Consider the following 21,994-nt stretch of genomic DNA (forward strand, 5'->3'; position numbering starts at 1 on the left):
GGAAGCTTCAGCAGACTGAGAAGGAGCAGCTGCAGTAAACAAATAATGAAATTGAATGTCCCAAATGCTTTGCTTCCCTTTACTTTTTGTTCACCAAGTGATGGTTTCCAATAACTGCTTAAATAAACACGTCACTGATTAGCTAACTTCTGAACCTTGGAACAGTATCTTCTGATCATCTATGATTTCACAACTTCCAGATCAGAAAAAGATGCTCAGGAATGCTGAAGGCAAGAGATCAGCTTCATTAGCACAAGCCACAGAATTAGGAACAAGGATTACACAGGGAGGATCCAGCCAAGACATGTTTCCTAATTCTGGCTGATGGTGTGTCTGTAAGACTTTGCTGCCACTGGACCTCAAGCTCCTGCAGTACTTCTGCGAAGTACTTCATTAATTAACGCAGACGTACACTAAACAACTCACTGACGGCTTTTGCAGAAAGGCTTGCTCCTAGTATCTCTCATGTGTGACCTCAGAAAACATGCGCTGGGGACGGTGCTGCAGCCCAGGCTCAGTAATTGTGCCCGTAATTAGTGTCTGCTTTTTTTTTTAATCCCGTGGGCACAGCTTGCCATAGAGACCTCAGAAGTCTTCAATTAGTGGTATCATTCTCCAGTTCCCCTGGTTTCTGAATTAGCTGAAAGGGTGCTGTCATTTTTCAGGGGTTTTGTGGAGGCCATGGCACTTGTTATACTGAACAGAAGTATTCCACCTCCCGAGGACATTCACCTTCGCCTTATGTTTTTGTTCATTTAAAATGTTTTTAAATAATGTCATTAGATCCAGAGGCCATCCAGAGGCAGCATGTGAATTTTCCCAGTGTCTAAAGAGTTTTCAAACTAAGCTATCTCTTTGCAAATCTCACGTCCCGTTGCCCACAACGCACCCCGCCGGGCTGCCAAAGGCTCTGGAAAACGGCACGGTGCCCTTTCAAGCCCATCACTGCAGCTCTGAAGCCGCTCAGCCAGGCAATGCTCTGCACGCAACGGGAAAAGCCCTCAGCAGAGGGGTGCTGCTCACAGGGTCCTCGTCTTGCTGCTCGGCACCTCGGACCCACGCGTCCAGCCCTGTCCCCCGCAGTCCCCAGGCAGAAGGGCACAGCCGCTTCACAGAGCATTACACCGAGACAAACGGGAGGAGGCTGCGGAACTGCACGGCGGGCCCCGAGGGGCAGGACATCCCCCCCAGCAGCATTTGCCCGGAGGCAACGTGCCAGCTCCCGTGCAGCCCCGCAGCCCCCTCCCCGAGGCGCAGCCGCGAGCACCCGGGCAGGGGCCCTCAGCCTGCCCGTGCCAGGGCCGGCGGGGCTGGGCGCAACGGGGGCGCGGGGCGGCAGCCGCCTCTGCGGGCGCAGGGATCGGCAGCGGGCCGCCAGCCCCGCCGCACGCCGGGCCGTTTCCCAGCCAACTGCCCCCACGCCCACCGGGAACAGAAAAGGCACCAAATCCCGGTCGGAGTCGGTCAGCAGCCCCCCCCCCCGCTGCTCGCCTGGCTTGGCCAGGAACGGCCTTCAGGCTTTCCTTAAACCACGGCACCTCCGACCTTGCTCGCGCCTCGCAGAAGCGGGACCGCCAAGGCCAGAGGTTAACGGGCCTGCAAAATGGCCGGGAGTGCCGCGGGCCCGCACGCCGCTCCGCTCGCGCCGGCCCCAGCTCCGGAGGAAACACCGTGAAACGAACACCGGCAGCAGGCAAGGCCGAGGGAGCGCGTATCTCCGCGGCTGCCAGACAGCCCCAGTGCCCGCTTCACGGGCGCGCCTGCGGCTCGCGCGGCCGCGGCCGCCGCCGGGGGCAGCTCGGGGACACGGCGGGACGGGCGCGGCCCCGGGGCCGGTCGTGCGCCGGGCCGCAGACGCCCAGAGGAGCGGCGGGGGAGGGGGGGGGGGCCGAGGCCCGCGGGAGCGCGGGCAGGGCCCGGCAGCCGCGGGGCGGGGCGGGGCGGGGCTGTGCCATGTCTGCGTGCGGGAGGGGCGGGACTGCCCCCTGTGTAGGTTAGGGGTTACCGTAGGGTTAGGTACACCGGGGTTAGGGCTGTACCATGTGTTCGGGAGGGGGGCATCACGCGGGCTGTACCACGCGGTGCGCACGTGGGGTAACCATACCTGTGATGTGGGAGGGGGGAGTCGCTAGGCAGCCAATGGGAGGCAGGTGATGTGCACACATGCGCAGACCCGTCTGCTCGGCTTCCCTCCCCCCCCCCCCCCGAAGCCGCGCCTGCGCGCTGCCGCTCCCCGCGGGTCGGCGAGGCGGCGGCGCGTGCGCTAGACGGCACTTCCGCCCTTTCCCCAGCCCGGAGTCGTCCGGACGCTTTTGCGACAGCCGTAAGTGAGCGGCGGCGCCCGGCGGAGCGGAGCGGAGCGGGCGGCGGCGGCCGCGAGTGGCGGCGGCGGCGCGATGAGGCCGCAGCAGGCGCCCGTGTCGGGCAAGGTGTTCATCCAGCGCGACTACAGCGGCGGGACGCGGTGCCAGTTCCAGAGCAAGTTCCCGGCCGAGCTGGAGAACAGGGTAAGGCGGGGTGGGCCCGCTCCGAGCCCTCCGGGCAGCCCGGGGCGGACCCCCGCCGCCCGCCTCGCCGCGGCCGTTGCGGCTCGCAGCTCGCTGTGCGCGGCGGGAGCGGCGGGGAAGGGGTGGGCCCTGCGTAGGCCCGCGGGCCGTCGGGTGTAAGGGCGTGCGGAGAGGGGCCGGCCGGCACCCGGGCGGCGTTCACGAGTGACCGGGTGGACTCGTGCGGCCGCAAGCCCGTTCTGCGTCTTTCTGGAGTGCGGGGCCGGTCTCTCGCACAAACCTCCGCTCCTTTACCTTAAGCCGCCCTGTTAAGGCTGGGAGGGAGGCGGGGGTCCTCCCCCGTGCCCCTGTCCTGGTCTCCCTCCGGCGCGCCCCAGGGGCGCTGTGCTGAGGCCTCATTCCTGTCTGTACGCTTAAGGATCCTAGCGCTTTTAACCCTCTCGTTTTCTTACAGTCCTATGCGTAGTGTGAGAGAGGCATGATTTCAAAGTTTAAAGGCCTATCGTGCTTTGGATATTGTTAACTTTTTGGCATAAAAGCGTTGTTTGTTGTCCAAATGGCATTTCTGATCAATTGTGGTAAGAAAATACTTTTAATTTGCAGAGAAAAGCCACGTGACAAATAGTTAAAAATACTTCTCTTTGGTGTTTATGAGATGCCAGTGTTTTGTGCTTTCTGTAATCCTGAGGAAGGCAGCTGTCTTTTGCAGCAGTAAAATAGAATGTGTTCATTATGTCGGTGGGAATAAAGCCTGCGTTGTTGTACTGCCGTGCCTTAACGCTGTCCTCTCTTGTGGAGACCAGCCAGTTCTGCTGAGCCTGTTCAGTAGCCTCACAAGTACTGTCTCGAGTACTTTCATTTTGTTTAATGCTGTCAGATGTAATATCTTCAACTGGTAGCAAAACAAACACTCTTTGCTAACATCTTTTCTTTTTCTCACTGCACTTCTCTTCCCCATTTCTTTGTTTTGTTTTGCATTGTTTTATTGAGAGCCTGTTTGACCAGCACTGCAGCAGCAGCAAGGCATTATCGATATTGTTAGCTCTGTCAATCCACTCCCTAACTGCTCTTTTTAATTTAGCAGGTCTCTTTGTGTGTGAATTAAGCTTTTTTTTTTTTTCCCCCGGTCGAATTGCACATTGGTTTAGTTATGTTACTTGTTTTGTGTTCACATTGTGTTGGAATTCAGACTTGATCTAATCACTTGGCATTTAACAAAGAACTACAGGTCTGTAACTTGGTGTCCTTCAGACTTTGGCTCTAAACACAGTGGCTGCAAAGTGTGGAAGTGCACGTAAGCAATAAATGAAGGTAGATACCCAAAGATATCGGTGAGTTCTGAAATGTGCAGGGCGTGACAGCTAAACCTGACTTCTCTTGTAGATTGATAGGCAGCAGTTTGAAGAGACTGTCCGAACACTGAATAACCTCTATGCAGAAGCTGAAAAACTTGGGGGCCAATCTTACCTTGAAGGGTGTCTCGCCTGTCTGACTGCCTATACCATCTTCTTGTGCATGGAAACGCATTATGAAAAGGTGCGCTGCTTTTGTTTACCTTGTTACTTGGAAGGCAATGTGTCTCATAGACTGCAGTCAAAGACTTATTTCCTGGTAGGATTTCTGTGACTTGCACTGTTGTCGTACAAAGTCTTTATAGTCTCTGGGTCTTACTGCAGAGTGATTTCACGTATATGTCAGACAGACTTGTCTATGTTAGTCAATTTGAGTAACGTAATGATTGCTTGTACTTCAGAGGAATCGCGCAAGTTCTGTCTCTAGTTGTGTGCTAGGCTCTCCTAATGTTGCTGTATCTGTGATGTTGCTGGGGCTCTGACTCTAATGTAGGGAAACCTGATTAAGGAACTGTGACTTCTGTGCTGTTCTATTACCAGGTTCTAAAGAAAATTGCCAAGTTCATTCAGGAACAGAACGAGAAGATCTATGCTCCTCAGGGCCTCCTTCTGACAGACCCCATTGAAAGAGGACTACGAGTTGTATCCTTCTGGGGTGTCTTAGATTGTCTCCTGGTTTGTCCGTCTGTGATGTGCTACCTCTTTATATCAGTATGGCAGCCTCTGGTCATACTTGATCTGTGATACGGCAGAATATGTGATTAGCCTTGTTACTCTCCATTGTGTACTGTTCTCTGGTCAGATTTTAGTACATTAAGATTTGTCACAGCAAAAGACAATGAAAACACAGTATTGGAATCTGTCCTTTGAGACTTCCTTGAAAATGCAGTATGTGTAAACAAAGTACTTCCAACGCTTTAGATGCTTCTTCTATTTCAGTGACCTCTAAAAATGCAGTTTGTCCGATTGGAAAAAAGTGACCAACTTGGTAGGATAGAAACTGATAATGTGAAAGCAAGAGATGGCTGTTGCTTAATTTGCAACCCTCAGCTCAGGTTCTGGGGAAGATTTCACCAAATGACATCACTGTAAGTTGATACCAGCCTAGCACTTGCTCTTGGTTCTAGCACGGCTTATTTTAACCTTTTTTCTTCAACTCTTGAACCACACTACAGGCATTTTATCTATTTATTACCTTAGTAGTTGTAAAGACCTCACGTAGCAAATCTAGGGGTAGAGTGAGTAACACATACCGGTTTTTGAGAATGTTGAAACCGAAGCAACTTGAAACACAGAATGCCAATTAAATGTATGCTAAGGCTAATTCCTTGCAGTTGGGTTATCTGTGTATTTGTCTAAATAGCTTATAGCTGTCACCTGCATGACTTCATTATTATCAATATGTTTTACACATTTTGCTATGCATACACCTCCTGAAAGAAAACATTCAACTTGAGTACAAGCATTTTCAGTTTGGTTAATGACTTAGTAGCTGAACTGTAGAAGCATTAACTTTTGTCTCGTGCATAGCCTTTCCTGAGGTTTCACGGAAGGTGGCAAGGCTCACAAACCCTCCACATGCAGCATCTTGTGTTCTTGTTGTCAGAACAGTCCTGGGCTGGACAGACCACTGATCTGACCTGACAGGGCATCTCTTAGCTCTACTGTTCCGGTCGCTTTGTAGCTCTGAAACTAGCCTTGAAACAGCAGGTAGGAAGCGGAAAGATCAAAGGTTGTAATGTTTTTCCACTTCTTTTTTTGTTTTCCTAATCTTTTTATAGTATGTTTCCCTAACAGCTTTTTTGTGCAGATTGAAATTACCATTTATGAAGACAGAGGTATGACCAGCGGAAGATAAAACCGTGGAGTCTCAGGTAACTGTTAACCTTATACTGGATCAATCTCAACCTGTTTTCTACGCTCAGAGGGGTAGATTCTGTCATACTGAGACAGAACATTTATCCCACCACTGTATGGCAATCAAAGGCTGTTCACATATATCTTGTGTGGACTAGGTTTTCTGAATAAGTAGAAATATCAATACTTGGCATTATGTCACTGAATGTTAATAAAGATCAGATGATACCAGATTTACCTTTAGAGAAATGCAGGTCTTGATTGTGTTAAATATGCATTAAACCTGTATTATGTCCAAAATTGTTCTCTGTTCTGCAGATAAAAATCTTTTTTAGTCTCTTGAAGTTTTTCTGTCATAAGGTTCCCAGCAGACAAACTTAAGACTAACCCTTAAATCTGAACTTTAAAATAGGTCACTATTTAAATGCTTATTTTGGATCTCCAAAGAGTTTTCATCTTATCCTACCCATCACTAATGGCATAAGAGAGAAATAGTCAAGAAAAATCGTTGATGGTGCTATACTAGCACCTGCTTTTCCCAGACTGCTGTGAAAGAAACAGCTTTTCCTTTTGAGTGTTTTCCGTAGTGCCTCAGACCAGGGTCTATTTTAAAAGCTTCCATGTTTCGAGCACTTGTGAAATCAAGGTCATAACCACAGCATGTTAAGGATCGCCTTGTATTTTGCCTAGAAGTCAATGTTATTAGCCCCAGAATCCTGAACAAATCAGTGTGAGTAGTTACATTTTACCTTCTTGGTTCTACATATATAGAAGATTCACTTCTCTCTACTGTTGAATGGCAGCTGTTCAGTTCCAGAAGGGACTGAACAGAGAACTACTGTTGCCTGGGATTACGCTTTGCTTTCATGTGCCAAGCGGTGGGGTACTTCCAAACCTCTTCTGCTCAGAAACATCTGATAAGATACTGTATAAATACAGTATATCTTATCTGCTGTCCTGAATCTTGGAATATGGCATATTCTAAGAGTCAAATCTTACCCAGCCTAAAGGAAGAATGCGAGTAACTTACTTGGTAGTATTACTAAATTATTTCAGTGCTTTTTCTAACCTGCCTCTGCTACACGTCTCTAGGATTTCTCTTTTGGTAGTCTGCTTATGATTGACCCATATTTACAGTGCATATAAACCAGATCAATCTACTGCAAGCTGGAGCAAACCATGACAAGAAGTTCTGGTAAAGCAAAATGGTGAAGCTTCTTGCTGATGCGTACCTGTTTCTAAACAACTCTGGCTTGTCAACTTGGCATCGCTTGTAGATGTCAATTCTGTCTCAAAATACGCTTCTTTATCTGGTTATTAGCACTTGGGAATCTGTTGTATTGCATGGCACTTGTGTTCTGCTGTTGGAATAAGTTTGTGTTTTATCAACTGCATCTGCATATATTTGGCACAAGCCATTTGTCATGACTCATTTCACAGCAATTATTGCAGAATGTTTTTGTAGGTGATGTGGGTTTTGAGCAATTACATAAAAGCTAGTTCTGTCAGTCCTCAAACAACTGAAATTTCTAAAATGAAGAAAGACTTGTATCATGAAGTTCTGGATAGTTTGATGAATTGCAAATATTTGTGGTCAGTAAACGTCTGTTTTGAAAGCAGTATGAGTACCCAAGTAAGCCTCATCTGGAACTGGAGCTTTGAGGTATTCATCTCCTCAGCTGTAACCTAGTTATCTGGAGCGTGCACACTGTCCTGGATGATCTGTTCATGAACGCAGCCTACATGGGCTCTACAAAATGTGGGCTATCTTTCTATCCTGTATAGTGGTAGAGGATATGACTCTGGCTAGGAAAAGGTGGCATATCTTGGGGCTTCTAATGGCCTCTGCAACATTTGTGTAAATTCACAGGTACTCTCAGATCTGCTACTGTATTTGAGATCTTATCCTACCCAATATTTTTAAGTGGAAAAATCTTAGCGTGACTCTGTCCCTGAGTGTATTCTAGCATACAAAAACTTTTAATTGCAGTTTTTCAGCTGGATGCTGTTCCAGGTCTCACTTCGGTATCTTTACTCATGATGCTTTCAGTTACGAGTGGCCAGCAACCTCTAGCTTTGGTAGCTTTAACCGGAAAAAGTTGCTGAAAGGCACTTAGTTTTCATGATACTGTGTGGCAGTCACAAAGTGAAAAGAGTGCTCCGAGTACTTGAAAGAGAGAGGCTAAAATAAAGGATCGTGTGAATTGCAGTGCAGTATGGAACTGCAAAATTACTCTCCCTGGGTTTCCAAAATACCTATTGAACTTTCATTAAGCTTTGCTTTTGAAAAGCTCAAATTTGAACTGGCTCCCTTGTCTTAGGTACTCTGCAGATGCTGGGATGGTAGTCTAAGTCTAGGTTGTTGGCAGCATGTGCAGAAAAGAGATTGGAAATATTTATGCCTGTTATGCAGAAAGAAAGAAGTAAAGGTCTTTATTTCCCGTTAGACAAATGAAATCCAGAGCGTTGGCTTCTGTTCCTGCTACTCTCGCCACAGCATGTGGTAACCCTACCTTTCCTGCTACATGCCTCCCAAGATAACAAAATATAGCTATGTGAAAGTTTGTGTAGGGTTTTGTTGGTTTTATTTAGTAATAGTTTCTAATAATATGAAACTTCTCTTCTAGCAGATAGCTCAACAGTGGACTTGCTGTATCAAAGTTCCCCTACCTCCTACTTTAGAGCGTCATTCCTTTCTCTGCTGCCAGATCCACAGTGCCATCTACTACAAGGACTAACTTCCTAAAACTGCTCCACATGGGGTGACCTAGCTGGTCGGCATCCATTTTGTGGCAAACCTTTAAGCAATGAGGTCACTTTTTAGTTGGTTTGTTTTGGGTCCGCCCCCCCCCCCCCCCCCCCCAAGAAAAAGCAGAAGTGGTAAAGCTATGTACTCTTCTGAAATAAATGGGGCACTTGGCCCAACGGAAGTCTCGTTTTAGTCACATAAGTGCAGTGCTGTTCCTCCCTAGTTCTTGAACCCTTCTGTACACCAGTCGGGCTTCGGCAAGCTACAAGTCAGAGTTCGGAATTTCCCAGAAATGAGGCCTTCCCTCCGGTTCAGTATGGAGTGAGGGCATACGCAGTGCCTCTGCCTGCCGAGAAGTGACTCAAAGCAACGAGCGTTTTACGTTTCCTGTGCTGATTCTCATGGAAAACCAGAAGGCAAAGTGTTACTTGTCTTAATGTTTTGGTTGTTCCTAGAAGGGGGAGGAATAGCCGGACTTTAATGCTGGTGTTTTTTCTACTACTGTATCTGTGCTGTTATTGCATCTGTCAATGCTCACCAGAAGAGGGTCTTATTCATTCATAAAACAGTAAGTACAATAAAATGGATGCTGAACCAATAAACATAACAATTCCTACCCTACTCTGATTAACGTGAAGTGTAAAACTGTTTCTTTATGGATTTATTATATATAATTTATAGGAAAACATTGATTTGACAAACTGTTAGATGTTGTGTAAGATGGTTTCTTAATTGTGTCTGCTGGCACACTATTGAAAAGTAGAACTGTGCATTATTTAGTATCCCCCATGCATCAACATTCCTCAGCAATACCTGCAAAAGTAAAGTTCCTACAAACCAAGCTGGCTTAATATTTTTCTCTTATATCCTTTTCCCTTATCAAAGCAAGGATGTCCTGGTTTAGGTTCTGAGCTTCATTGTCCAGTTGTAGAAAGAATGCAAGAATTTAGAAAAGGAGAAGACTTACGCAGAACAGAGGGAGTGTTTTGGCTTTTGGTGGTACTGTAGGTGCTAATACTGGATCTGAAATTCCAGGCTTATTACTCGGCCACTGATTTTTTTTTTTTTGAGATTTGTTTAATACTTTAATTGTATAAGACTTGTTTTTTCTAAACTGTAACAGTGTTTGCCTTTCACATCTGTTGCAATATTGGCAGACGTACTAATGGATTAGTAAATTTTTTCTTAAACTGTGTCTGTGTCATATGTGATAGCATGGCTTTGCATAAAGCAGCACTATGGGCGAGATCTTTCCTCCTGCAGCAGCGGGCCCTTGGCTGTGAACACACAGAGCTAGCGTCATTTCAAGACCAGTTCCTAAGCCGCAACTGTTTTCTCCGCTTTTAATACAGCTTTGTGTTGCAGCGGTCTCTCAGGGCTCTGCCGCTTCTCTCCGCCCCGACGCGCCCCCGCCATTTTCTTGGGCATGGAGCGCGTGCGCGGTACAAGCTAGGCCGCGACGGGTGCATGCGCTCATCGCGGCCACGCCGGGCGCATGCGTAGTGTGTGTGTGTGGGGGGGGGCTCACGGAGGCCACGCGGGGCGCCTGCGTAGTGGGCTGGGCCGCGCACGCGCGGAGGGCCGTAGCTGTTGGCGGGAGGCTGTGGCGGGATGGCGGCAGTGAGCAGTGAGGGGACGGAGGCAGACTCGGATGGGGGCAGTGAGGAACTGGTACTCACTCCGGCGCAGCTCATCCGCAGCCTGGAGCAGGTAGCGTGGGCTGGGGAGAGCGGCTAAGGGCCGGGCCCCTGGGCTCCCTGGGGAGATCTGGGGGATGACTGAAAGCTGGGCCCTGGGCTCTCTGCGGGAGATGTGGGGCGGCTGGGGGCCGGGCTCCTGGACTCGCCGGAGGAGGTGGGGGGGGCTGAGTTTCTGGCCTCTCTCGGGGCTGGGGCGTATAGCAGGTGCATTCCTCGCTTCTGCTTACAGTGCTCCTTTTTTTCAGGCCTGGCTGAATGAGAAGTTTGCCCCAGAGCTGCTGGAGAGCAAACCTGAGATCGTTGAGTGTGTTGTGGAGCAGCTGGATCATATGGTAGGTTCTGCTGGGCTCAGGTGGTGGTACAGGCAGGCCCTGGTTGCCTGGCCTGGCAGACACATGCTTGGGTCCCTCTGGGATCGCCAGGATTGTCTGCTCCTCTGTCCCTGAGATAAGGCTGTTCTGAGTACCTTCTTTGAGCTTGCCTTGGAGAGGGGACTGAGAGATACAAGGAAATGGTGTGCTTTGTGTTATCAAGAGCAGCCACAGTCTGGTTTTGTGGGCCTTATGTACAAAATGCATCTTCCTTTCTGTTTCTTGTAGTTTGACATTTCAACCATTTAATTTATCTTTGCCTTTCCTTGCAGGAGGCAAACCTGAAACGGGCAAAGAGAGGAGACTTGAAGGTCAGCGTTCACCGTATGGAGATTGAAAGGATCCGTTACGTGCTCAGCAGCTACTTGCGATGTAGGCTTGTGAAGGTAATACTTGCATGTCCTGCCCAGAGGATGAGAAAGGGTGACTTCAGGAGTGATTTTTACCCATACAAGGCCTCCTGGTTCAGCAAGGCACTTAGTTAAAGTGCGCTCTCTCTCTCTGTGTCCTCTGAAGTGCGACCTGAAGGAATTCATTCCTTGGACACACTTTTCTGTTGTGATGACGGAGGATCACAGCATTGCAACGAGTGTTTTCTTACCTCATCTAAGCCCAGGATGGCACAACTGAATGCTTGCATGTTCTGCCTGGGCCCTGTCATGTACACATATGGTTGTGCAGCTTGGAGACCCCAGCTGACCGTATCGCTGTTAATTCAGGAGCAGGTATTTGGGCAGGCCTGCAGCTGCTGCATACACCTGTACAGCAGTGGACCACTGCTGTAGGGGAAGCTGCTGGGGAGTGGGTATTGTAGGCACTGAACTACCAGGAGAGGTCTGTTACAGTCTTTGGGATTTTGTTCCAATATCAGATAGAGAAGTTTTTCCCCCATGTCCTGGAGAAGGAGAAGTCTCGAGCCGAAGGGGAGCCTTCCATTCTATCACCAGAGGAGTTTGCCTTTGCCAAAGAGTGAGTAGGTTTTGGCTGCATCTCCCTTCCTTTTTATAGAACTCTCCCATGTGTTATGCTCAACAGCTCTGTTCAGCCTTAGACTGTTATCCTTAGACAGGTTTGCACTAAGAATCCCGGGTTTTACCAGGAGGTTTCCTCATGGATAAGGAAAGAGGTGAAATAAAGTAACCCTGGTAACTCTGAGCCAGTTACCAGGGCAAGCCATTAGGCTTGTCTCTGGCCATGCCTGTGGGACCAGGAGATGTCACCTGCTGGCGTTTTGAGTCAATGCTCTCCCTGCAAATTTGTATTTGATTCAACCAGTAAATGCTCCAATGGTTTGTTTCAGGTACATGGCAAACACAGAGACTTACCTGAAAAATGTGGCCCTGAAACACATGCCGCCCAACCTGCAGAAAGTGTCTCTCCTGAAATCAGGTGAGTACATCCAGACTCCAGGGTACTCTGAAAATTACAGCAGCAGGGGTGTGGGGAAAGCTCTGGGGAGCGTGAGGTGTTAAGGGCTAGTCCTCCAGCTGGCGCTCAGCAGAAGCCGAGGTGATGTGATGGCGGTGTTGTAGCACTGCTCTGCTGTGTGGTACGTGGCTTGATGCTGCTGTCCCTTGGCGCTGCCGTCAGAGGATCGTGCCGGCCCCTGCCATCAAGTCTTGTCTTAGCAGTGCACGCTACCTCTGATCAGAAGTGTCTAGCATTCCCTTTACTGGCCATGAGTTTGCTGTCCCTCGTACCCCTCTGTTAGCTCGGTGTCCTGCAGAGGAACGTAAACGAGTGCTGAGCTTGTGCTCTGAATCCATTGTCTGCAGTTCCAAAGCCCAACCTGGACTCCTTTGTGTTCCTGAGGGTGTTGGAGCGTCAGGAGAACATCCTGGTCGAGCCAGAGACAGATGAGCAGAGGTAGGTGGGTCCTTCCCCATGCGGTGTACGTAAATAAGCTGGTTCCACAAAAGTGGTGTGGGTTAAAGCAGAACAGGAGAGGCAGCTTAACTTCACGCCTGTCTCTGGCAGAGAGTACACCATCGACCTGGAGGAGGGCTCGCAGCATCTGATCCGCTACAAGACCATTGCCCCGCTGGTGGCCTCGGGAGCGGTGCAGCTCATCTGAGGGGCGAGCGGTGAGTGCAGGGCCAGGACCGCGGTGGGGCCGGGGGAGCAGCCGCCGCAGCCGCCGTGCCCCCCGCGCCATCCCGCCGTTCCACCGTCAGCAGGTGGCGCCGGGGCGGCGTGGCTGCCCGGGCCGTGGGGCCGCCCAGGCTGTGTCCCCTTCGGACGTGGTGGGGCTGGGCAGGGCAGTAGTGGTGGTGGAAGGGGTACGCTTGAAAGCATGCAAATAAACCAGCAGGACATCTTGCCCTCTGCTGGACGCAGAGGGGCTCGTTGCCCCCACAGCTCATCAAACTCCTAATTGCTTATGACATGCCTAGATACAGACTCCTTTCTCTGGTGCTCCTGAGCGAGGGAGGTCTGTGTCACAGAACTCACTCCATCAAGGCTTTGCAGCAGCCTTGCCACAGTCCCCTTGGAGTCCTGAGGAAGGGACGAGTGTAGTTACTGCCTCTCCAGATCCCAGGCTGGCTCGACAGCAGATGTGGACAGAGCGCATCTATCCTCAAAGGCGAATACAGCCATTGTAAATAGCAGGGTGCTGTCGTTTTAAACCTTCAGCTGTGTGTTCATTCCTGTTCCAGTTTAGCACTGTTCTTTAAATTAGGCTATCAGGTGGAAACTGACTGACCGAATGGTGTGGCAACCAGCTATGTAAACTCCACCGTCCCCCATCAGCTTTGATCTCATCACAGGGTCTGTGCAACCCTGGATGTTGTGCAAGTGGCCAATTGCTCTGAGGTGAACCGGAGGGATACTTCTGCACCATCTTTGCCACATGATCCATTGAGAAAAAAACACCACACATAAAGGTATTTGGTGGCAGAGCAAATCTTGGTTCTTGCAGAAGGAGCAGGAGGGATTTGGAACACATTAAGGATGGAAACTGCACCTCGGAGCAAAGGGAATGTCATGGGCAAGCAGGGGAGAGCCATAGGGTCCTGTGTGGGGTGCTTAGCACCGGCTCCTTACCTGCAGTGGGAAGGGAGAGTGAAGAGTTTACCAAGTTTCTTCCCTTTGTCTTTTTGACAATATCAGCTGGGAGATGGTCGTGAGCTTATGAATTCAGGGTTTCTACTTGCCTCGAGTTTCTCCCTTGAAGCATTATGTGGGCCAAACAGCAAGTCTGTCCTTCCTTGGAAAGGCCCTGCCTTTGTTCTGCCTATGCAGCCTGCGACCCAGTTGTGTCAGTACAGCCCCTTCTAATATGGCCAGAGAGGAGTTACACTGCTTTCTTTCCTGGCATTTTGGCAATAATAGCACTATCCTTGTAAAATATCCACCCTTGCCATTACAGGTATCTGAGATTTGTCTGCAGAGTAGGCCTGGATTTGGAATTGCTGCATGGACCTTGTGCTGATAATGGCATTTCTTGCCCTGGGCCAAGGAGTGAGTGCCTCTGGGAGGCACAGGCAGCTGTGTTTTCTCTGGTCAGATTGTGAATGATGCAATCACGATCAAAGCTTTGGAAATGTCAGACAGCATTTGCACGTTTGTCACAAACCTCTTCTTAACCAGAGCAACTGGTTCACGCTCAGGGTGTTTGTGCCAGAGCCATGGGGTCTTCACACTGTTTCGATCTGCAGTTCTGCTGAGTGCACAGACTTCGCATGAAGCCAACCCCAGAGCAGATCCTGCACAGAGGATTTAAGTGCTGCTATTTCACCTCTTGAAATTCTGCACGTAGATCAAGTCCAGTGAGGGGGGTGAGAGGCCTTGCTGCTTTTCCAGCCTTTTCTGACCTGCTTCCTTGGGCTGGCTGACTTCAGGGAGATTGCACCACTATTACAGCTAATCCTCAAGCTCAAGGCTGCCTTGGTCAGTGAACTCCAGAGCAAGTAGGGCCCTTGTACAGGATGGTCTGCATGATCAGCAGCTGAGCACCATGGAAGAGTTCTGAGGAATTTTGTAAGCTTGTAGGGGCTTGTGGTGCCTTCATGTTCAGAAAGATATTGGAGCATGAGGCTGGCAGAGCTTTCCTAGAACGGTCTCTTGCTGCAGGATAAGAATAGGGGTCTTGGTTTTGCCTCACCTTCTATGCTTTGTGTGTTATTCGTGCTGCTTCCTATCAGGCCAGCACTCTATTTGATTTCTGCAGCAGAGCATTCAGCTCCCTGTGCAGGGAGACTTGGATCAATAGAAGAAATGCAAAGTGATGAGCCAGGGGGCATTTTCTGGAAAGCTTCAGTGTTTAGCTGCTGGGATGCCTTATTTAAGACCAGTGGCGGCCAGTTTCACTAAAATGGAACAACTGTAATTGTGGGCTCAGGAGAAAGCAGCTTTCTGCTATGCGTGATCTGAAGACCCTCCCTCCTCAGAGTGAGGGGTTCTGGTACAGCTTCTGATTGCGGTTGTGAGTGTAGAAACTGTCAAACCTCCTTCTGCTGAAACAGCTGCTGGGCGAGGAGGACAAGCAATTCCTTTGTGCTGGTCACACGGAGGAAGAGCTCCTCTGGCCCTGTTGACCCATGCATGCCTCTTCTAGTTAGAGGAGAAGCCAGGGTGTCCCATGCTACCTCAGCTCGGTGCCTGGCAGGTGCGTGGACAAACAGTGACTTGTGTCCCTTCAGGGCAGGGTCTTCCCTGCATGGTGGCCTGTGTGAGGAACAGCCTGGTGCTCCTCTGACACTCCTTTTCCCCTGCCAGGCAGGGGGTGACACAGTGCATCTTGTAGCGTGAGTGGCTTTGCATGTGTGGTTTATAGCGTTCCTAATTAATCCATTTAGGTAAAGAAGATTCTTTTAAGTATAGACGTTAAGAGGAGTCTGGTTTTAATCCTTAGGAATCAGTAGCACATACCTCTGCACAGCCCCCCAGGAAGGGCTGTGGATTGTGCCCTGCCCGTATCTACAGCCCAGGCAGCTTCACAAAGGTGACTGAAGCTCCCAGGCAAAGTCGTTGCTAATCTGCTGCTGAAGAAGCGTGCTAAAGAAAAGCTGCTTGAAGAATGTCTAGGCGGCACGTCTGGCAGACTTTCTCCTTGGCCCTATTAAGTTTGACTGGATAATTGTCCAGACAGCTAGTACTTGCCTCACCTCTGCATCTCACGTGGCTGCAGCAATGTGAGCATAAGGGGTGTCTGTCCTCTTCTAGCAGCTGATTCGAAACTGGATCTGATCCCTTCCAGAGTGCCTTCAGTACAGCTCCTCCCTGGAGTCTGACAGCTGGCACATGGCAACATCATCACAGGCTGATGGCACATCCACATCATTTGGAAGATGGCTAGTAGGCTGAGCTCAGGCTAATAGTGAGATTCAGTGTTGGCATACCTGAGAATGCTGCTGTCTGCTTTTTTGTGTCCTTCCATGACTAAATACCGGGGCACTTCTGGGACTGGATGCTGCCTCACTGCTAACACTGTGCCTCTGTTCTGTCTGTGTTGGAGGAAGGGGAAGCATCCGCAACTTTGTCAAGGGAGTGATGCTTTTGGCTTGTACTTTTAGATGGAGGAGAAGACTCAGCAGTCCATCCACTTAATCTGTGCCTCTGGAAGAGAATGTGCAGAGTGGGAGCAGCTTTTCCAGCTTCCATGGGGTCTGCTGTAAGGCTTGAGCTCAAATACTGTTCTCTGCTCCCTTCAAGGTGGAGATAGCTTGGGTTTACTGAGTGATTCGCTCTAAATGCAAAGTAGGTGGATGGTGAAAGAGGTCGAAAGGAGGGCACTGATGGTGAGCTGTGATTTCCCAGCCTGAGCCGGATCTGCTCTCCTGAGTGCAGGAGAAAGGTGGGGCAAGTGGTTTCATTGCTAGGAAGCCTCTTTCACCTCTGTGTTGACTCCCCCAAGTCACTGAAGTGGGGGGGAAACACACTGTCAGCCTGAAAGGATGGTTCTTGGAAAGCAACTGCTGAAAATTGACTTGTTGCCTGCATTGTGTCTGCTGGAGGGCATCTGTGCTTGTAAGCATGTGGAGTTGTCTAGTATGCCACCCATCACAAAGGTGCGCAGGGGAGCTGTCTTCCCTGGGGCCCAGTCACCTGGGAAATGTGGAGTGTGGAAAACCTGTCGCTGGTATTTTTCTGTGGGCTTTCTCTTCCACTGCCCTGGTTGTAGGCTGCTGCGCTTCTGGGTGACAGCAGCTTTCCCAGAGTTGAGAAATACCCACATTGGAGCTGGTATCAAGGGAGTTGTTCCTCTGAAAGTCCCATCTAGGAAAAGTAATCCAAAGGTGGTTCTGTGTCTTTTCCTGGCTGTCTACAGGAAAACGATCTCAAATAAATAACACGTGATTCAGTGAGGATGATTATTCCTTTGTAGCAATAACTGCCTACACAAACTTTCCTACACGGTGGGAAAACAACTGGAAATTCTGCAGGAAAAAGTTTCAAGTATTCAAAGATTCAAAAGCAGACAGTTCTGAGAAAAGGGGGGGCAGTTTGCTGTCACGACCTCGGGAGGTGTCACTTGGGTTTGTAACTTGGGCAGTTGCAGCCACAGTTAGACTTTGTAGGGGTGAGTACACTGTAGCCGATCCTCCAGCTGAGCTCTGTGGAAGGATGTGGCGCTGCCCGTCTCCGAGGCTGGCCTCAGAAGTGGGGAGTGCTGCTTCCAGCTCGGGCCGGGGCACGGTCACTAGCCAGGGCTTCAGCTCGAGGCTCCTGGTGCAGCGTTGGCTGCGTGCTGGCAGCAGGAGGTCTGGCCTAGGCCCAGCAGATGGATCTGCTCTGACGCTGGCTGGGTGGGGGGGCCGGTACCCAGGAGCCCTGGGCAACAGCGGACACCTCTGGCTCCTGCAGGCCCAGCCCGATGAGTGCCTCTGGCTCCTGGTCACCCACAAAGACCGCTGTCCTGCTCCTCCCCAGGCGGGAGTGTCTGGCCAGCAGCGACGCGAGTGCCACACGTCCTTCTAGGGGATGGTGCCACTTTCACTCTATTCCTTCTTTTTCAGCTGTTTTTTGCTGACTGAGGCCGGGGCTGAACTGCAGATTTTTGCCAGCCAAGCGCTGGTTCAAGCTCACTTCTGGCCATCCTGTGAGAGGTGTCTGGTGTTGTGCTGGGGACATTCAGACACAGTGGCGATGGAAAGCCGCGTATAAATACTGATAGCTAGGTTGTGTCATGAGCTGATGAGAATCTGTGCTGTCAGCAGGAACAGCCAGGGCTGCTTAACATAAATGGCTGGACAGCTCTGGGGGGATTAGCAGGTAGTACGGGGCAGGGGGGATCTGATTTAGGCAACAGCCTTTTCTGTCAAGGAGTCACATGGGAGCTAAAGAGTGAAGGTGATTTTGAATGTAAATGTCAGGGACGCCCCAGTGGCTCTTGCCTGCTCAGCTGCGAGTGAATTTCTCTTTCAGGGCAAGGAACAGGGGTAAGAAACTGTTGCATTAGATTCACTTTTGGTAGAGGACGAGGCTAGAGTCTGGGATTTTCTTTGTGTGGAAATAGCAGTCTTTGAACAAGCACCTGGAAAGGCACGTATGAAAGTTCAAACCTCCCAGCGCTGAGGGCCGTGTCAGAGGAACACGCTCCTCTTCCTCCAGCTTCCTCCGGGCGGCGGCAGTGCAGGAAGCGTTTATCTTATAAGCACTCGCGTTTTTCGGGCGCCAGGAGCTCCTCCTGCACTGCTCCTCCTGTTAGCCCGCTTCATAGCGGAGCTCAGCAGCAGGCAGCGGGACCGGGGGGGGAGGCCGCAGCTAGGAGCGGTGGCCGCCGGAGGGAGGACGGGCTGCGGTGCCCGCGTCGCTGGGCTGGCTCGGTCTCTGCCCCCTCCCCTCGCGGGCTCCGCCGGCCCGGCCCCGCTGCTCGGCCTCGCTCCCCTGGGAGGCGCGGGGCGGGGGCGGGCGGGGCAGCCCCGGGCCCCTATTGGCCGCTCGGGGGCGCATCTCCGGCGCTGATTGGCTGCCGCAGCGGCCGCGGGGTGACCCGGCCGCCGGCGCTCCCACGGCTCCATTGACCGCGCGGAGCCGCCGGCGCTCCCACGGCTCCATTGACCGCGCGGAGCCGCCGGCGCTCCCACGGCTCCATTGACCGCGCGGAGCCGCCGGCGCTCCCACGGCTCCATTGACCGCGCGGAGCCGCCGGCGCTCCCACGGCTCCATTGACTGCGCGGAGCCGCCGGCGACGGGACCGGGCGGGAGGCGATGAGCTGCGGCGAGTGAGCGCGGGGAGGGGAGGGGAGGGGGGCGCTCGCCGGGGCCGGGGCCCGGCAGCGTGGGGCACGCCGCCTGACCTTTCTTCGCCTCTAGGCTTTTCCAGGTGTATAGCGCGAGGGCCGTCGCCCCCCCAGCCATGCCCGTGGACCTGGCCGTGCGGCTCTGCCTGAGCCACTCGCCCCCCATCCGCAAGCTGCTGAACTCCTATGAGGAGCTGCGGGGCAACCGGGGACGCAAACCCCTCCGATCCTGTCTCAACCAGAAGCTGAGCGCAGAACCCGAGCCCGAGCGGCGAGATAGCGCCAAGAGCTCCAAGGGCCAGAAGAAGAAGAGGGTCGTGTTTGCTGACATGAAGGGGCTCTCGCTGACGGCTGTCCGCTTCTTCTCAAAGATTGAGGAGGACCTCTGTGACTTGCAGCATGCCCTGTCTGACCTTGCCTGCTTCCGACCTAGGCTGCGGGACTCACGCCCAGAAGTGTGCAGGTATGTGCTGGACTTCCCACAGCCCTCTGCGGACTACATGACTTTCCGCAGCCGCCTACACGGCGACCACGTCTGCCTGGAGAACTGCCTGATCCAGGATCGTGCCCTGTCAGGGACAGTGAAGGTCAGAAACATCGAGTATGAGAAGAAAGTGATGGTCCGCATCACCTTTGATGGCTGGAAGAGCTTCCGGGACATCCCCTGCCAGTACATGCACAGCACGTACAGCTCGGCTGACACAGACACCTTCTCTTTTGAGCTTGCCCTGCCCAAGCCATCTGTCTCTCACAGGGCCACAGAGTTCTGCATCTCCTTCCAGTGCGGACAGAAGACCCACTGGGACAACAACCACGGGAGGAACTACAAGATCTGCCACGTGGGCATGATCCGCCCTCCCTCCCGTGCCGTGAAGAGTGCCAGCAGGGCCTGGGAGCATCTTGGCACCTCTCGGGCTGCCACCCTGGTCCTTTCTCACCTGCAGACGTGGCAGCGCTCAGAGACCCAGGCTCCTTATTGGTAGGAAAGCAGCGTGTGGAGAGGCGTAGGTCCCTTCCACGTCCCGACTATGGTACAAGGGCCTTGGGGGAGGGCTCAGCTGCAGAAGATGCTGCTCACAGTTTTGTTAGCTCCTCCGTGCGTCTGGCCTGCTGCTGTACGAGCAGCTGCCGTTCTCCGTGGAAGGTTCTTAGCTGCTGGCTCCTGCCACAGAGGCTGGCAGCTGCTGCTTGCTGTCGCTCCTGCCCGCAGCTTCTCGAGGCGACGCTATTGCGACGGCAGGGGAGCGACAAAGCAGCAGCCGTGGCCCGCGGGCCGTGCACGGGTCTGTCGGCGGCTTCGGGTGGGGGCCAGCCACGCGGGCTGTGGGGTCCTGCTGCTCCCAAGTGCCTTGTGCAGAGCTGCTGGCGAGGGGCGTGCAGGGCCTGGGCCTCAGCAGCGCTCGCGCTCCCAGGCTGCGACGGCGGCGTGGTGGCAGCCACCGGCGGGGCCCGCTGCCCTGCCGGCCTCCTGCTGCGGGCACCCCCCGAGCCGCGGTCCCGAGGAGAGCTCACCACGGGGACGACCGAGCACGCAGGCTACGGGGCCGGGGACGGCGGCGGCACCGCGCGGCGTTGGTGCTGTAACGGGCAGTTAATAAAGTGACGGCGCGTCGTGAGTCCTGCCTGTGCCGCTGCCTGTACCGGGGGGCCGGGGCCGGGGCCGGGGCCGGGCGGGCGCGCTCTGCCGGCGGCGCGAGGCGGCGGGGCGCTCCTGCGGGCGCGGCCCCGCGGGCGGCGTGCTGACGTCAGCGCACGCAGCGCGGGGCGGAGGCGCGCACGGCACGTGGCGGGGGCGGAGCCGGGGCCCGGCGGCAGTGGCGGCAGGTGAGTGCGCGACCGGCCCGGTTCGGCCCGGCTCGGGCCTGCGCGGCGCCGCGCCCTCCTCTTCCCCGCCTCCGCGCACGGGCCTGGGGCCACCGCCTCCCGCCGCGACCGGCGGGGTCGGGGCGCCTGGGCGGGGCCCGGCCGCGGACCGTTAACCGGCGGCCGCCTCGGGGAGCGCGGCCTCCCCGCCGCGGTGCGGGCCGCGCCGCAGCGCCCCCCCGCGCCGGGTGCGGTGTGGCCCGGCCCGCCGCGCGGCTGCGCTGCAGCACCCCGGCCCCTGCTGCCGCAGCCCGGTACCCGCCGCCCGGCCCGGGCGGAGGGGCGGGGCCAGCCGTCCCCGCCCGGGCCTCCGGGGCGGCCCTCGCGCCTCCCCGGCACGGCGGGCCGCGCGCTGCCGGGGGGAGCTGCGCCCGCGCTCCCCGGCGAGCACCCGCTGCCTGGCGCGCACACGCCGAGGCCGAAGGTCGCCGGGCCGAGCCCCGGCCCTGCCCTGATTCGCCACGCTCGTGGGCCGTGTCCCGGTGGGCCGTGTCCCGGTGCGCCGCGCCGCGCTCCCGGTGAACAAAGCTGCGAACGGCGCTGGCCGCTGCCCCCGGCCTCGCTGCAGCCGCGCCGCGCCCAGGCCCGGCTGCGCCCTCGGGCGTCCCCCGGCTCGGGTGGAAGGGCTTCCACCGCCGCCGCCGGGTGCCGAACCTGAAGCTGCCGCCCGGAGGCAGCCGGCGCGGGGTGCGATCGCTGCGGCGCCGGCAGCCGGGTTCTGGCTCTGCCCTGGGGCGTTACCGCGGCGGGGCCCGACGGGCGACCTGCCAGCCCGGGGGCGTCAGCAGCACCGTCCTGGCGGGAGCCCCAGAGGCTGTGGCCAGCAGGCAGGGCTGCCTGCGCTTGCCCAGGATTCGTCACACGTGGCTGCTGGCCCTGCGTGCTGCCTGGTGCGTGGCCTGCCCTGCCGGGCCGCGGCTGGCTGACGCGGTGGAGGAATGCAATAACTGAGCCCCTCGAAGGGCAGCGGCTGCCAGCTCAGACGGCCGGTCTGACCAGTTTGCCAGCACAAGTCCTGGCTCTGATGGGTGGCAGCTCTGGCATAATGGGCAGTTACACACGTGGCTGTAGAGCTGCCTCTCCCAGGACATGGTTTGTGCAGGCGTGCGTGGTCCTTTGAGGCACTAACAATGTTCTTAGCATTACTGGTGTAGCAGTGCTAAGCCAGCGGCTGGAACGTGCTGTACAGGGCAGCAAGAGCATCCTCCCAGATTCTCCTCTGCTCCTCTGTGCTTGTCGGCTACCTGTGAAGTCCCATCCTCAGGTTGACGCTCCGTAGCCAGGTGAAGGTGGTATCCGGAGGGAAGTCTCCCCCGAGCAGACTCGTCTCTTTAGTAGCCTCAGTTGGCCTTGTGCGTACCCGTGCTGCGGAGAGCCCCCGGAAGGGCTGCAGTGCCGGGTTTTGACCT

General features: G+C 53.9%; 3 protein-coding genes across 4 annotated transcripts; all 3 read left to right on the plus strand.

Moving 5' to 3' along the window:
- The first annotated feature begins 2,302 nt into the window (after positions 1 to 2,302).
- GOLGA7 (golgin A7) lies at positions 2,303 to 9,658 on the plus strand. 2 transcript variants are annotated; one of them, XM_075523476.1, is made up of 5 exons: positions 2,303 to 2,507; positions 3,891 to 4,043; positions 4,400 to 4,501; positions 5,670 to 5,733; positions 8,347 to 9,658. In XM_075523476.1, exons 1-4 carry the CDS (start codon positions 2,397 to 2,399, stop codon positions 5,715 to 5,717), a joined length of 414 nt encoding a protein of 137 aa, XP_075379591.1. In that variant the 5' UTR covers positions 2,303 to 2,396; the 3' UTR covers positions 5,718 to 5,733; positions 8,347 to 9,658. The 2 variants fall into 2 exon arrangements, with proteins under 2 accessions (XP_075379591.1, XP_075379590.1); XM_075523475.1 differs by having other exon boundaries at positions 2,305 to 2,507; positions 8,344 to 9,658.
- A 362-nt stretch (positions 9,659 to 10,020) lies between these two features.
- On the plus strand, positions 10,021 to 12,620 carry GINS4 (GINS complex subunit 4). The gene is made up of 7 exons (XM_075523723.1): positions 10,021 to 10,175; positions 10,411 to 10,497; positions 10,809 to 10,922; positions 11,408 to 11,505; positions 11,837 to 11,925; positions 12,312 to 12,402; positions 12,514 to 12,620. Exons 1-7 carry the CDS (start codon positions 10,077 to 10,079, stop codon positions 12,608 to 12,610), a joined length of 675 nt encoding a protein of 224 aa, XP_075379838.1. The 5' UTR covers positions 10,021 to 10,076; the 3' UTR covers positions 12,611 to 12,620.
- Positions 12,621 to 18,838: 6,218 nt separating this feature from the next.
- LOC142420148 (protein phosphatase 1 regulatory subunit 3C-B-like) lies at positions 18,839 to 20,338 on the plus strand. Its single transcript, XM_075523722.1, has one exon. It carries the CDS (start codon positions 18,839 to 18,841, stop codon positions 19,703 to 19,705), a length of 867 nt encoding a protein of 288 aa, XP_075379837.1. The 3' UTR covers positions 19,706 to 20,338.
- Positions 20,339 to 21,994: the final 1,656 nt, after the last annotated feature.

Source organism: Mycteria americana, chromosome 23 (assembly GCF_035582795.1).
Source record: "Mycteria americana isolate JAX WOST 10 ecotype Jacksonville Zoo and Gardens chromosome 23, USCA_MyAme_1.0, whole genome shotgun sequence".
NCBI lineage: Eukaryota > Metazoa > Chordata > Aves > Ciconiiformes > Ciconiidae > Mycteria > Mycteria americana.